General features: G+C 47.3%; 1 protein-coding gene across 1 annotated transcript; it reads left to right on the forward strand.

Moving 5' to 3' along the window:
• Positions 1–3,328: 3,328 nt before the first annotated feature.
• ADGRF3 (adhesion G protein-coupled receptor F3) lies at positions 3,329–13,499 on the forward strand. Its single transcript, XM_058551621.1, has 13 exons — positions 3,329–3,412; positions 4,382–4,442; positions 4,839–4,979; positions 5,470–5,637; positions 6,107–6,325; positions 6,885–7,094; positions 7,910–8,106; positions 8,519–8,698; positions 9,579–10,961; positions 11,418–11,459; positions 11,547–11,609; positions 12,044–12,099; positions 12,949–13,499. The coding sequence occupies exons 1-13, from the start codon at positions 3,329–3,331 to the stop codon at positions 12,968–12,970; spliced, it is 2,826 nt and encodes a 941-aa protein (XP_058407604.1). The 3' UTR covers positions 12,971–13,499.
• The last annotated feature ends 1,082 nt before the right edge of the window (positions 13,500–14,581 follow it).

A 14,581-nucleotide genomic window follows, 5' to 3' on the forward strand; every position in this document is an offset into this window, starting at 1 on the left:
GAAGAAGTGAAACTCTCACTATTTGCAGATGACATGATTTTATATTAGAAAACCCTCAAGAATCCACCAAAAAACTTTTAGAAGTAATAAATGAATACAGTAAAGTTGCAGGATACAAAATCAACATACAAAAATCAGTTGAGTTTCTATACACTAACAACGAAGTAGCAGAAAGAGAAATTAAGAATACAATCCCATTTACAATTGCAACAAAAAGAATAAAATACCTAGGAATAAACTTAACCAAAGAGGTGAAAGATCTGTACACTGAAAACTGTAAAACATTGCTGAAAGAAATTGAAGAAGACACAAAGAAATGGAAAGACATTCCGTGGTCTTGGATTGGAAGAATTAACATAGTTAAGATGTCCATACTTCCTAAAGCAATCTATAGATTCAATACAATCCCTATCAAAATCCCAACAACATTTTTCACAGAAATAGAACAAAGAATCCTAAAATTTATATGGAACAACAAAAGACCCCAAATAGCTAAAGGAATCCTGAGAAAAAAGAACAAAGCTGGAGGTATCACACTCCCTGATTTCAAAATATACTACAAAGCTATAGTAACCAAAACAGCATGGTACTGGCACAAAAACAGACACACAGATCAATGGAATAGAATCGAAAGCCCAGAAATAAACCCACACATCTATGGACAGCTAATCTTCGACAAAGGAGCCAATAACATACAATGGAGCAAAGAAAGTCTCTTCAACAAGTGGTGTTGGGAAAACTGGATAGCCACATGCAAAAAAATGAAAGTAGACCCTTACCTTACCCCATACACAAAAATTAACTCAAAATGATTAAAGACTTGAATGTAAGACCTGAAACTGTGAAACTTCTAGAAGAAAACATAGACAGTACGCTCTTCGACATTGGTCTTAGCAACATATTTTCAAGCACCATGTCTGACGGGGCAAGAGAAACAATAGAAAAAAATAAACAAATGGGACTACATCAAACTAAAAAGCTTCTGCACAGCAAAGGAAACCATCAACAAAACGAAAAGACAACCTAACAATTGGGAGAAGATATTTGCAAACCATACATCTGATAAGGGCTTAATCTCCAAAATATATAAAGAACTCATGCATCTCAACAACAAAAAAACTAACAACCCAATTAAAAAATGGGCAAAAGACCTGAACAGACATTTCTCCAAAGAAGATATATAGATGGCCAACAGGCACATGAAAAGATGTTCAAAATCATTAACTATCAGGGAAATGCAAATCAAAACTACAATGAGATATCACCTCACGCCCGTCAGAATGGCTATAATTAACAAGACAGGAAACAACATGTGTTGGAGAGGATGTGGAGAGAAGGGAACTCTCATACACTGCTGGTGGGAGTGCAAACTGGTGCAGCCACTATGGAAAACAGTATGGAGAATCCTCAAAAAATTAAGGATAGAACTACCATATGATCCAGCTATTCCACTGCTGGGTATTTATCCAAAGAGTGTCAAAACACCAATGCGTAAAGATACACGCACCCCTGTGTTCATTGCAGCGTTATTCACAATAGCCAAGACTTGGAAGCAACCTAAGTGCCCATCAAGGGACGAATGGATAAAGAAGATGTGGTATATATACACAATGGAATACTACTCAGCCATAAGAAACGATGAAATCCAGCCATTTGTGACAATATGAATGGACATTGAGGGTATCATGCAAAGTGAAATAAGTCAGAGGGAGAAGGTCAAATACCGTATGATTTTCCTCATTAAGTAGTAAATAATAACAACAACAAACAAACACATAGAGACAGAGATTGGATTGGTGGTTACCAGAGGGGAAGGGGGTAGGGAGGAGGGCCAAAGGGATAATTCAGCACATGTGTGTGCTGATGGGTTGTAATTAGTATTTGGGTGGTGAACATGATGTAATCTATGCAGAAATAGAAGTATAATGACGTACGCCTGAAATTTATACAATGTTATAAATGAATGTTACTTCAATAAACCAAAAAAATTAAAAAATAAATAAATAAACTCTTTCTTTTTTTTAATTAAAAAAATGTGCCTATGGTTAGAAAATATATATATTGAACAGCACACAGACCCATCCAGACCCTTAATCCTCTTCCCCAGAAGCAACAACAATTGCCAAGTTTCTGATGTATTCTTCCAGAAATATTCTAGGTATAAAAAGCACAAGTCTCTAATATAGATTCTCTTTCTTACATAAAGGGGAGCATAATATACACTTTGAACTTCATCATATATTTTGGGGTTCATTCCAAAATAGAGCTATTTCCCTTTTTTTCCCCACAACAATGTTCTGTTGTTTGGAAATCCCATAGTGTACTTAACCTATCCCTTTTGAATGGACGTTTGGGTTTAACTAATTTGCTGTCACAAACAACTCTGCCCTGAACATCCTCATACACTAATTTTGTACAAATGTACAAGTACACTTGTGTCAACACTGAATATAATCACTATCTTGTCTTTTGATAACTGGTAGATGACAAAGAGTATTTTTTTTATTTTAATTTGCTTTTCTTATATCTGAAGTTGGATGTTTTTATATTTTTATCAGACTATTGCTATTTCTTTTAAACTGCCAGTTCCTACTTTTTGCCCATTTTCTATCTTACTGATGTGTAAGATAAAAAATTCTTATGTTAAGATTAGCCTGTATTCAATCATAGTCCTACAAATATGTTATCTTTTGCCTTTTTACTCTAACATGCTTTTCATCCCAAATTTAAAACTTCTTAGACAGTCTAATTTATTTCCTTTGTGGCTTCTGGATTTTGTATCTTGCTTAGAAAAGCCTTCCTCACTTCGAAATTATTTTGTGAAATTATTTGATAATTTCTCCTAGCATTTTTCAAGATTTCTTTGTTGTATTTAAGACTCAAGTTGATCTGGAAATTATTTTAAGATAACAATCAGCTCTAGTGTTTGTCTTTTCTAACCTTGGCTCTGTGATTGATGATCTAGCTTCCTGGGAGTTCCTGAACAATCCCATTTCCCAGATCCTTGTGGACATGACTGAACCTGGCTTATCAACACATTGCCGGTTGTGACCTAGGACCCCTAAGTCCTCTCCTGCTCTCTGAGTCCTTGGTCCAGACCCCAAGGGGAACCTGGGCAGACTCCTCTCACTGGGGCAAGTGGCCCCACAGTGACCTGAATGCCCATTGGTCTCAGTCACGGGCTGTACCACTTCCTCTGTAAATTCGGCCCTGGCTTCCTTCCCCTCCTCCCTCCCATCCCATCTCTGCACTGCCCTGCCAGCTCTTCTCTGAGGAAATTTGCATCATACAGCAGCAGGAGAACTCCAGAGGACTGCTTCGCTGAACCATGGTCTGTTCAGCTGCCCCCGTGCTACTCCTGGCCGTGACTCTCCCCCTGGTGGGGTCGCCAGATGCCCGAGCCTCCCAACCTGTGAGTAAGACTGGGGTAAGCACGCAGGGAAGGTCTGCAAAGGCAGTGGTCGGGGCCTCTGGGTGTGAGAGGCAGCAAGGTGTGGGATGAAAGAATAGGTGGAGGGGAAAAGGCTGGAGGGAGAGGAAGTAATGTATTAAAAAAGGCTAGTTTGTTATAGGATTTCTGAGTGTTCAGTCTTATTCTCCAGGTTGTAGGGATAGCTTTGTTTATTTGGGTCCCTGTGAGCTCCAGTGATATTTGCTGCACTTTGGATAAACGCTCCTCCAGTCAAGCTTGCAATTTAAAAATGAAAAGAAAAACTTTCCAGATTTGGGAACGATTGGTGTAGACGATAGACCAAAGCCTGCAGAGTCTAGATTAGTACTTTCTGATCTCTCTTTTCTCCTAGGTGAATATCTCTGTCTCTATCTCTATCCTTATCTATATCAATATCTGTTTTTAGATAGATATCCACATGCACATGCAATTTTGAGAGAGGAAGGAGTTAGTGAGGAGATAATTTACAGGAACCAGAACTAAGGAAAGTTTCTGCCTTCTGCTCACCCTTATGGCAGTTCCTATGGAGGGAGTAAAAGTCCCCAAGCCTCTGGGCCCCAGTGAGCTCTGCCCAGCCCTCCCTGCTGGAGCTCCAGGCCCAGCCATTTCCATTACCCTAGAGGCCCAGGGACAGGTTGATTCAGGAAGGAATTAAGCAAAGCATGTTGACTCTCCAGGGTGTGCCTGGTTCCTTGGTTCAGGTGGGATTTGCAGGCCCTGGGTTGCATCCGTGGCACCTCCCACCAGAAGCCTGCTTTCCCCTCCTGATGTGCCCCCTTGATTCCAAGCAAAAAGAGGAACTTCAAAGAGACCAAGTCATGCCAGATTAGCCAGGCTGGCCCCCCCTGAGCCACTTGGGGAGGAAGGCATCCCTGGGAGAAACCTGGGTCAACCCCTCCTCAGAAGTCTCTCCTCTGTGCTCTGTTCCAGGGACAGAGTCAGGCTGGAGGGGAATCTGGGCAGCAACTGGACCAAGAAAGTGGAGTAGGTGGTAAGTGGATGGACAGGAGGAGGAGGGACGGGCAGAAAGAAAGGAGAGGGCACAGCAAGGGGTGCGGTGGGGTAAAGAGAAAGGACTGGATCTGGTCTGGCAGGTCTGTGCACCAGTTCTCTAGCTGTGAGGCCTTGAGAAAATCATTCTTCTTTAAGAGCCTCATCTGTAAAATGGAGGTTGTTGGGAAGGTAACGTGAAAGTGTGTCTGAAAGCACCATAGCTAGGCGAGGAGTTATTACCTTCCTGAGTCTTGTCCATGCCTAGGTGGGCTTTGGGGGTCGAGGGGATCTGCTCCGGGTTCCTGTCAGTGACCAGCTTGGTGTGGGAGGCTAAAGGGGACCAGCCCATGGCCTGGCTGCCTCTCCTCTCCAGCTGTCCCCTCTGCTCCTGTAGAATCAGTCCTGGTCTCGGTCTATGTACAGCTGGACTTTTCAAATGAGACCTGGCCAGCGGCACTCTCCAGGACCCTTACTCTCCCCGCTGCCTTGGCTTCCCCTTCCCCAAGAACTCTCACTGGCCTCAGCCTCACAACAGGTAAGGGGAAGTTCTACCGACCCTTGCAACTCAGTGGCTCTTACACCTCTTGTGTGGGAAGGGGGCTCAGAGTGGAGGGAACATGGGCATCCCAGGCCTCCTGCAGCCAGCTTACCGGAGATGCTGCAAGCCCCTCCCTATTTCCTGGAGGGTCTGCATGGCCCAGCTCCTTCCTCACCTCCCCACCAGACAGACCCTTCCCTTCCTGCCCCATGTCCCCATCTTCTAAACAGAGGGTCCAAGGGGCAGACTGAGGTGGGCCAGGACTTGTCTGCCCCCACCCCTGACGCCCTGCACAACCTCTGCTGCTTTGAACCCTGGCCGAGGAGGCAGTTTCTGATGGATGGGTGTGACTGAAGTGCCTGTGACTTTGGGATTGTTCCAGATACCCAGGCTGAGAGCCTCTCAGGCATCAGGCAGTTGTTCATCCTGCCTCCCTGGCTTTCTCAAACAGCCTGCCCACTTCTCATTTCTCTTCCCTCTGTCACAGAGTGTAATGTCAACCACGATGGGTGTACCTATTGTGCTTGCCTCTCTGGATACCAGTGGAATGCCAGTTCCCATCATCATCCTTGCCAAACTTCCCACAACCACCAACCTTGTGGCTGTCTTGTCTTCAGCCCTACTGAAGCCGGGTACTGCCAGTTGCTGCGACCTGGTAATGAGGGTTGAGAACTTGGAAACCGATGGCCCCAAGTGAAAGAAACCCTCTCTGTGTTTTTCTCTTCTCTGACCCCTGTATTTCTGCTGGCTGGCCCAAGCCCAGTGGCTCCTCTGGGTGGGAGAAAATGCCCACCGTCATAGCAGACCACAGGCCCTGAGCTGGGGACCTGAGTAGTGAGACTAGTGAACAATGGCTCCAGAGACATAAAGACAAGGACAGAAGGTTCCCTCCCTGGGGAGGGGAAGTCATATGCCAAAAAATTTCCCTGTTTTGTTCCCAATGACAGATAGGGTGTTCCAGGCTGGAAGCCACACTCCAGGGACAAACAAAACAAAAAATGCTAGGTGGGGAGGGAGTGAGGGGGAATGGGCTTCAGAAGATGGGGAAGGAGAGAGAGCTTAGCTGCATCAAGGGCCACGAGTTCCTGCTCCAGTTCCTGTTCCTGTCTCTTGCCTCCCTGCAGTCCCCAGGACCCTGAGCCTGCACTCCCGGACGCAGACGCCTGGCGACACGCTGAACCTGACTCTTCTCACGAGCCACGAGACCACAAACCTCAACTGGTTCCTGTGGCGTGCAGGGAGCCCCGGACCCCTCCCCCTACAGCCAGGGACACGTGTGTCCCTGACCTCCAGCCAGGGCCAGGCTGTCCTCAGCATCTTCAACATCTCCCACAAATGGGCAGGTAGCCAGCCTGTCCTTCCCTCCTCTGTCTTCTCCTCTCTCCTCCCCTCCTCTTCTTCCTCCTCTTTTCTCTCCACTCATCTCTACCTCTTCCTCCTCCCTCTCTTCTCCTTCCCTCTTCTCTTTTCTCCTCTTCCTTTCCCTTTTCATCTTTCCATTTATTCATTCTGGGGAAACAAAGGCTCAGAGACGCATTGGTGTGAGAAACTATAGTGGGAGAATACTGAAAACATGGTCTCGATTTTGACTAAGAACAGGTGTGTATTTTTCTTCAAGATGTTGAAATGGCAGAAGGTGGTGCAGGAAGGGCATCTCCTGGAGGGAGAGAGGTTCACCTTAGGATTCACAGCTACAGGCTAATAAAAAAGGGTCAGGAGGCTCTTCTCCAGATCTCTTCTTCCTTGTAGAAATCCTCTTGGGGGCAGGGATCTTTCTTGCCGGGGTTAAGCAGAGTCGGCACCGAGAAGGCAGACTAGGGTGTGGCTTGGGAAGCAGCAGAGATTCTGTGGGGCAGATGGGGGCCAGAGGAGCCGGGAGGTGCAGCACGTGTGTGTCTGCAGGTGAGTACACGTGCTGCTTTGAGGCCCAGGGATTCAGGTGGGAGCTGTACCAGGTGGTGAGGGTGTCCCTGCAGGCGACAGACGTGGCTCAGCTTCCAGACCAGCTCTCCATCTCCTGCACCACCTCCCCTGGCTTCCAGCTGAGCTGCTGCACCCCCGGCACCCATTCAGCCTGTACAGCTTCCTGGAGCCCCAGAGGGGGCAGCAAAGGTATGGAAAGGGGCCAGCTGTCAGGGATCACGGGAGAGGGGGCAGCTGGTCTCCTCCAGGCCGCCAGCTCTCCAGCTCACAGGAAGCAGAGGCTGCAGTTCACCTGGGAGTTCTGGGTCCAAGTCCAACAGTTTTTATCCCAATTCTATTGATACAGTAATAACCACATGTGTGTAGATAACTTTTGCAAAATCCTTTCATCCACACAATCTCATTGAACTCATCAAGGTTCGCTTGATGATTGTCCCCACTTTACAAATGAGGAAACTGTGGCTTCAAGTCGCAGAGCTAGTTAAAGACCCCCAGGGTGCCCTTCACCAAAATCCAAGCTCTGCCTTCAGTAGTTTGATGCCAACATACCACTCAGCTCTTCCCTACTGCTTCATCTGCTCTGAAAATTGTTAGAAAGACTGAAATGGCACCTCTGGGCCTGCTGGGCTGTGGGTCTGTTCCTGGCCCAGTGGCTGTTCCCTTCTTTCTTCTCACCCTCAGCCTCCTTACTCAACATGTCAGGCTCCCAGTGCCTTGCACTGGCCAGTCAGCGCTGCCCTGCTGCTGACACTGTGTACACTTGTGACCTGTAGAGCCCAGGAATGACCCCTCACGGGGTCCTCTTCTCTAGCGCCATCAGCCATGGTACATGGGGCTTGGGGTCCAGCTGGCCGACCTCTCCCCTGCTTGCCCTGGGAGCTCCTCCTCAACGTTTCCCTGTGCTGGGCAATGGGGCCCGGGTCCAGAACCTGCACAAGCTTCTGCCCAAGGAAAGGCTCAGGCTAGATGGTGGTTGCTAAGCTTTCCCTGATATCATTCTTCAGGTAGAAACACTACCTGCCCTGAGGACTTCTCAGCTGTTGCCTGGAATGTCACCAAGGCTGGCCATGTGGCAGAGGCCCTGTGTCCCGTGAACAGGACGGGCATGGTGAAGAGGCCATGTGGGTCTGACGGGGTCTGGGGGCCCATCCACAGCAACTGCACAGACACAAGGCTCCAGGCCTTGCTTCATAAAGCCCAGGTAAAGCTTCTGGCCCTGCTGCCCACATGCCTCACCCTCCATGACCTACCCCTTCCTCACTCAGGACCCAGCTTTAGAATCCTTTCCCCCTGAGGCCCAGCCCAAAGGTTATTCCGCTTCTCTGAACTGGAGCCCTAGCAGAGCCAGGAAGAAGGTGTGGGGGCCTTAGAGTGGCCAGCACTCTCATGGGGGGGGTGGGGGGTTGCTGTTTTCAAAGCTTAATCCCGTCAAATGTCTGTCCCACTAACGTTGGTGTCATTTCCTTCCACGTGGCTCACTCCCCTCTCTGCTTCCTGCTCCCCTGGGACAGGGTGCAGGTACGGAGAGGAAGGAGCTGGACATGGGGAGGAGGTGGACCCTCCCTCATGAGGACTCGCCCATCACCCCCCTCCTGCTGTCTTATCTGTCTCAGAGGCTGCAGGAAGGCCAGGGCTGGCCTGCCGAGGAGGTGCCAGAGATCCTGGCACAGCTGTCGGAGCAGGTGGTGGTGGTGAGCTCACCCTCTGACTTACTGGCAGTGCTGGGCACCATGAGCTCCCTGGCCAAGGTGGTGGCAGACGCCAGAATACGTCTTAACCACAGTGCCCTGGAGGTGAGATCTCTGAGCCACAGCTGGGGCCAGCTGGGTCATGGCGGCTGGAAGCTTTTCACCTCTGGACACTTCTGTCCCTCTGACAACACCATGGGCTGTCAGATGGCAGACATTTCTGGAGTCCAAGTGTCTGCTCCCCTGGTCAATCTCCCCTCTTAGATATCAGTCTCCAAGGTCATGGAGTGTGGAGAAGGCCTGATGCTGGGAACACATGGGAGGTCGAGGGAAGGCAGGAAGGGGTGTGAAGACATGAGTTCAGAGGCATTCATGCACACGCAGACATGTGGATATTACGTGACTCCCTCGCACACACACAAGATACCTACATGGAGATACTCAAACACACTTGGCTTTGCTGGACTCACTTAAACCAGCTCTTAGTATAGGCATCAGTTGGTGACCCATAAGCTGCAGCCAAAAGAATAACCAGGGACAATGACTCTATACACCCTTTATGTCTGGGAATATATATCACATATGGGTGCACAGACATGGATGTGGCCCTCTACTCCAGAACATTGTGCCCTCTACCACTGGGCACCATTCCTAGCTTTATAGATCTGTGGGGGTCAATGAACTGAAGAAGGGTCCCCTTAGGGCCTGGGTGGCCCCAAGAGATGGAGGGGAAGAAGGGTTAGGGCTGGATGTGCATCAGGAGACCACATACTTAAAGATGGCCTAGTGGTTAGCTGAACAGCTCCTTATTCTTCTCATCTAAAGAGTCACTCTTCACAGGCCTGTCTTCTCCCTCTTTCTCCCTAAGCTTGGGTCTTGCGCTGGACTTGGAAGGGTGGGTTTTGGGGTCTACAGTTCCAAGTGCCCCTGGCTCACTGCCGTGGGCTCTAGGAGCTAGAGTTCATCTCTCTGTTGGGTGCCGCAGGCTCTCCTGAATACCATAGACAAGGTGCTAGACATGGACAACACTTTTCTGTGGACCTCAGCCCAGGCCAAGCAGCCCTCGGCGGGCTCAAATCTCCTGCTGGCTGTGGAGACCCTGGCACGCAGCCTGTGCCCAGAGGATCATCCCTTCTCCTTCAGCTTGGCCAATGTGCAGCTGCAAGCCGAGCTTGTCAGACCCCCATTTCCTGCTGACTACAGTGTCCCCTTCTCCAATCAGTCCCGACTGCAGGCACAGATTCTTGGGCACTCACTGGCCCCACTGGGCCATAATAGAACCAACAACAGTATCACTAGCTTGGTGCTGCAAAAACTGGACCACCTTCTGCCCTCAAACTATGGAAAAGGCCTGGGGGACTCTCTCTATGCCACTCCTGGTCTGATCCTCACCGTCTCCATCATGGCAGGTGACCAGGTCTTCAACCAGGGAGAAGTCATCATGAACTTTGGGGACATAGATGGCACCCCCCACTGTGTCTTCTGGGACCATAATCTCTTCCAGGGCAAAGGGGGCTGGTCGGATGAAGGGTGCCAGGTGCAGGTAGCCAGTGCCAGCCCCAGCACTCAGTGCATCTGCCGGCATCTCACTGCCTTCTCCATCCTCATGTCCCGACACAAGGTTCCAGAAAACCCCACCCTGGACCTCCTGGGTCAGGTGGGCTTGGGAGCCTCCATTCTGGCACTGCTTGTGTGCCTGGGCGTGTACAGGCTGGTGTGGAGGGTCGTGGCACGGAACAAACTTGCCTACTTACGCCACGCAGCCCTGCTCAACGTGGTGCTCTGCCTGCTGGCTGCAGACACCTGCTTCCTAGGAGCCACCTTGCTTCCTCCAGGGCCCCGCAGCCCACTTTGCCTGGCCGCTGCCTTCCTCTCGCATTTCCTCTACCTGGCCACCTTTTTCTGGATGCTGGCTCAGTCCCTGATGTTGGCCCACCAGCTGCTCTTTGTCTTCCATCAGCTGTCCAAGCACCGAGTACTCTCCCTGATGGTGGTCCTCGGCTACCTTTGCCCCATGGGGCTTGCAGGTATCGCCCTGGGCCTCTACCTACCCCGAGGGCAATACCTGGGGGAGGAGGCATGCTGGTTGGACAGGAAGGGAGTGAGGCTCTACACCTTCGTGGGGCCAGTGCTGGCCATCGTGGCTATAAACGGGCTGGTACTAGCCATGGCCGTGCTGAAGTTGCTAAGACCTTCGCTGTCAGAGGGGCCCCAGGAGGAGCAGCGCCAAGCTCTTCTAGGGGTGATCAAAGCCCTCCTCATTCTCACACCCATCTTCGGCATCACCTGGGGGCTAGGCCTGGCCACTCTGTTAGAGGAAGTCTCCATAGTCCCTGACTATGTCTTCACGGTCCTCAACACCTCCCAGGTAGGTGCTAAGGTGGTGGCTGTGCTTTTTGCCCTTTTAGATGGCCTTTCCAAGGAGGTATTATGGTGGAGCAGAAGAAACATAGGCTCGGGAATTTTAGAAGGCTTAGGTTTGGATCCCAGTTCCTCCACTGACTAGCTGGATAACTTTGGACAAACTTCTCTAAGCTTTGGTTTTCTTATCTGTAAAATAATATCTAGTTTTGCCAGAAAAGTCAGGGAATTGTCAGTACCCAATCCTTTGAAATTCATCCCCTTTGTAACCATAACAGTAAGAAAGCACCTGAAATGGATCCTATGCACCAAATGGTGCTAAGGTACAGAAAACCCAAGATGGGAAGCCTCGGGATGGGAATTAGACAAGAGGATAGAGGTTGCAGGAGGAAGAGAGGGAATGGGTTGATTTTGGTTGGTTCCTTCCTCCATGACTAACTTAACCCCATATCCCCCTTTCCAGGGTGTCTTCATCTTATTGTTTGGTTGCCTCATGGACAAGAAGGTAAGTCTGCCCATCTAACTCCCGCCTGACTTGCAGTGCCAAGGCCAGGACTTCGCTGGCATAACCGGGCATTTACCTATCCTGCAGGTACAAGAGGCTTTATTCAAACGCTTCTGCCACACCCAACCCCTCACCTCCACTATCTCCCTGGTGAGTTACTGCTTCAAATCCTCAGTTCTCCCCCTGAGAGTGGGTCAGAAGTCAACGTTCCACAGCCTTCCCCAGCAGAGATGGGCACAGCTAGAAGCTGAGAGAAGATAGGGGTTGTGTTTTAGAATGAGCATGTTTCAGGTTCAAGCTCTCCTACACTGGAGAAAGCAGCCCAGTCAGAATCAGGTTCCTGGTTCCTGAATACAATCTGGACTGCTAGAGACACTCTTGTCCCTGGTTTCTCCATCTGAAAATCTGCCTCCAGTTAGCATTTGAAGGGAAAAGGTAGGATGGGTGCACGTGGGAGTCACTGTACCTGAGAGCAAAGTGACTAGGATTACTGGAGGGAGGGTACAGATGGCTACCACCTCGGCAAAGGAGAGCTGACAATAACAACAATCGCCTTGCAATTGGGCCTTTCCACCCCTTGCTAGGTCACAAATGAAACCTACATCCCGGAACACAGCAAAGGAAGACGTGAAAACGCCAGGTGAGAATTAAGCTTTCTCAGGAGCAATGTGACCAGCTGGAGTGAGGATGAGTGTAGCAAAGGGCTTTCTGGCAAAGCTCTGGACAGGAGGCTCCTCCTCATAGATCTGTCTCAGCCCAAAGGGTAGAAAACAGACTTTTCCAGGGTAGACATTTCTAGAGGGGCTGGGGAAGGTGGAGATGGCATATCATCTTCTATTGCTTTCCTAGAAAGCTGGAGGAAGTTTTACCACCACCAACCCTTGACTCAGTTCACTGAAAATTCCTTTTCACACTATCAGATTATTAATTATCCCAAAAAACTCTTGCTTTGAAGGAATTGCCATGGTGGGTTTGGTGTCCAGAGGAGAGGGCAGCCTGCAGAGGTGGAGCAAAGCCTCCTTTCAAGAGCCCAGAGCTTCAGGGTGAGCTCTTCCCCTCTTGAGGGAAGGCAGAAGCTTTGAGTGAACCACACACAGAGCCCATGTTCCTCCAAGGGAGTTGAGGGCGTTTGCCTGAATCCACCAGGATGGGCCCTGGCCCAATTCACTGAACCCTTCCCCCTTCCCAGAGCTCAGCCCTGGGGAAAGACAGGCTCATGTTTCCACTAGTCACACTGCTTTCTCTTGCTGCTCACCGTCCCCACCCCTAAACTATCCAAGCAAGAATAGCGTGAAAAACTAGCTAAAGCTACCTAATGAATAAGCCTGCCTTTGCTGTAAAAACAGATATCAAAGTTCAAAATAATTGCAAGTAAAACTATCTCAACCAGTTTTTAACTAATCAACAGTTCATGTTACAGATATATTGACAAAAATGGTTTTATTTTAACTATTCAGTGATTTCTTTTCTGATTATTTCTTCTTTATAGTTACGAAGAAAGGATGACTTAATTGCAGGAATTCTGATCTTCCAAACACTGGCAGTGAAGGGCAGAATTTTGGTTTGTTTCTTTTTGAAGTTTAGGAAAAAGTGAAATTAATAGGTCCCTCTTTCTTTAAAAAAATCAACAAAAATTATAAGTTTCATAGACGTGCATGTACACAAAAAGTCACTGATATGAGCACATTTGTAAGAATATGTTATAAATTTTAAAGTAGAAAGAAAGGTACCACAGACTGCCAAGAGTTAAGGAGAAAAGATGACAAAACACTGACATTTAAAAGTGACAGGATCAAGCTAAGACTAGATATAGAGAATATTTAAGAAAAGCCTTTAGAGGACACCAAGACGTCTAACTGAATTAACTTATGGAATCTGCAAACGGATGATGAGAGGATTCTGAAAAATGTTTAAACTAGATAAATGAAAAAATTCTGATGAATGAGTCTTTGTTAATTACAAAATTCATGGGTATTTTTATAAAATGGAATGAGAATGCTTTCTGTTGAAATAAAAATGGATATGCCACCACATGCTGTTGAAAACATTTTTCTTGTGAACACTATATTTTCACTTAATGACTTGTGTAAATATTTTAATTGTGTATAAACCAGCCCAAATATTTCTCTAAATAGATTCAATCATTCTTGCAAAGAGAAGACACCAACTCACCAGGCAATTGCAATGTTTCTACGCCCGGTACTCGTTCCAACCCCCACGCGAGGCAGGCAGCTACTGAACAGAGAAGACTTTGCCTTGCTGGTTTCCCCAGCAACAGAGTCATGTCTCAATTTCACTTTCACTTTATTAATATTTACAGTCTTAATTTTTAAAATCATAAAATTATTTTTTGAATAATCAAATAATCCACTTTCACTTTAGAAGGAGCAGAGACCCCTTTTCTGAGTATGATTTTGTAGATGTTTGTGTTCTCATTTTCCTTCTCAAATGATTGCACATACTCAATGCATGCTTTGCTGCTAAAAACACACTTTAGAATTAATAAATGAAATGACATTAAGCCTTTGTTCACCTGGCTCTCATCATTAAAAAAAAGGATTGAAAAAGAAGGCTCTGGTGGTAAATATAAGAAAGTGAGATTTAGCAGCAATTCCATTGCTAAAAAGATGGCTTAAAGAAATAAGCAGGCAAGTGAACAGATAAATGTACCAAGAATGTGCATTCCCATGTTTGCATCCTCAAAAAAGAGGCACTTGGTAAAACAAATGAGGATAAGTCCGTACAAAGGAATGCTTTGTGGTCATTAAAAATGATGATGTATAGCTACACCTACTGATGTTTAGACTACATAGCTAAGTAAAACAAAAAGGTTCCAGAATGCCATTATACTATGCAATTTTGGTCCATATGTCCATACAAATATGTGTGCCTTGAAAAGGAAAGATATCAAAACATTAACAGTGGATATCTCTACTTGATATTTCATTTTCTACTTACTCTATAATGTTTGAAATTTTTTTTACAATGAGCATGTATTTTTATATTAGAAAAAAATAAAATGATTTTGAAAAAGTTCCCCTGAACATTTTGCCTATTTAAAAATAGAAACTTGACAAGCAAAGAAACACAAACAATATACCTCCTGGAATTTAGGTTTGTAC

Source organism: Diceros bicornis, chromosome 12 (genome assembly GCF_020826845.1).
Source record: "Diceros bicornis minor isolate mBicDic1 chromosome 12, mDicBic1.mat.cur, whole genome shotgun sequence".
Classification (NCBI taxonomy): domain Eukaryota; kingdom Metazoa; phylum Chordata; class Mammalia; order Perissodactyla; family Rhinocerotidae; genus Diceros; species Diceros bicornis.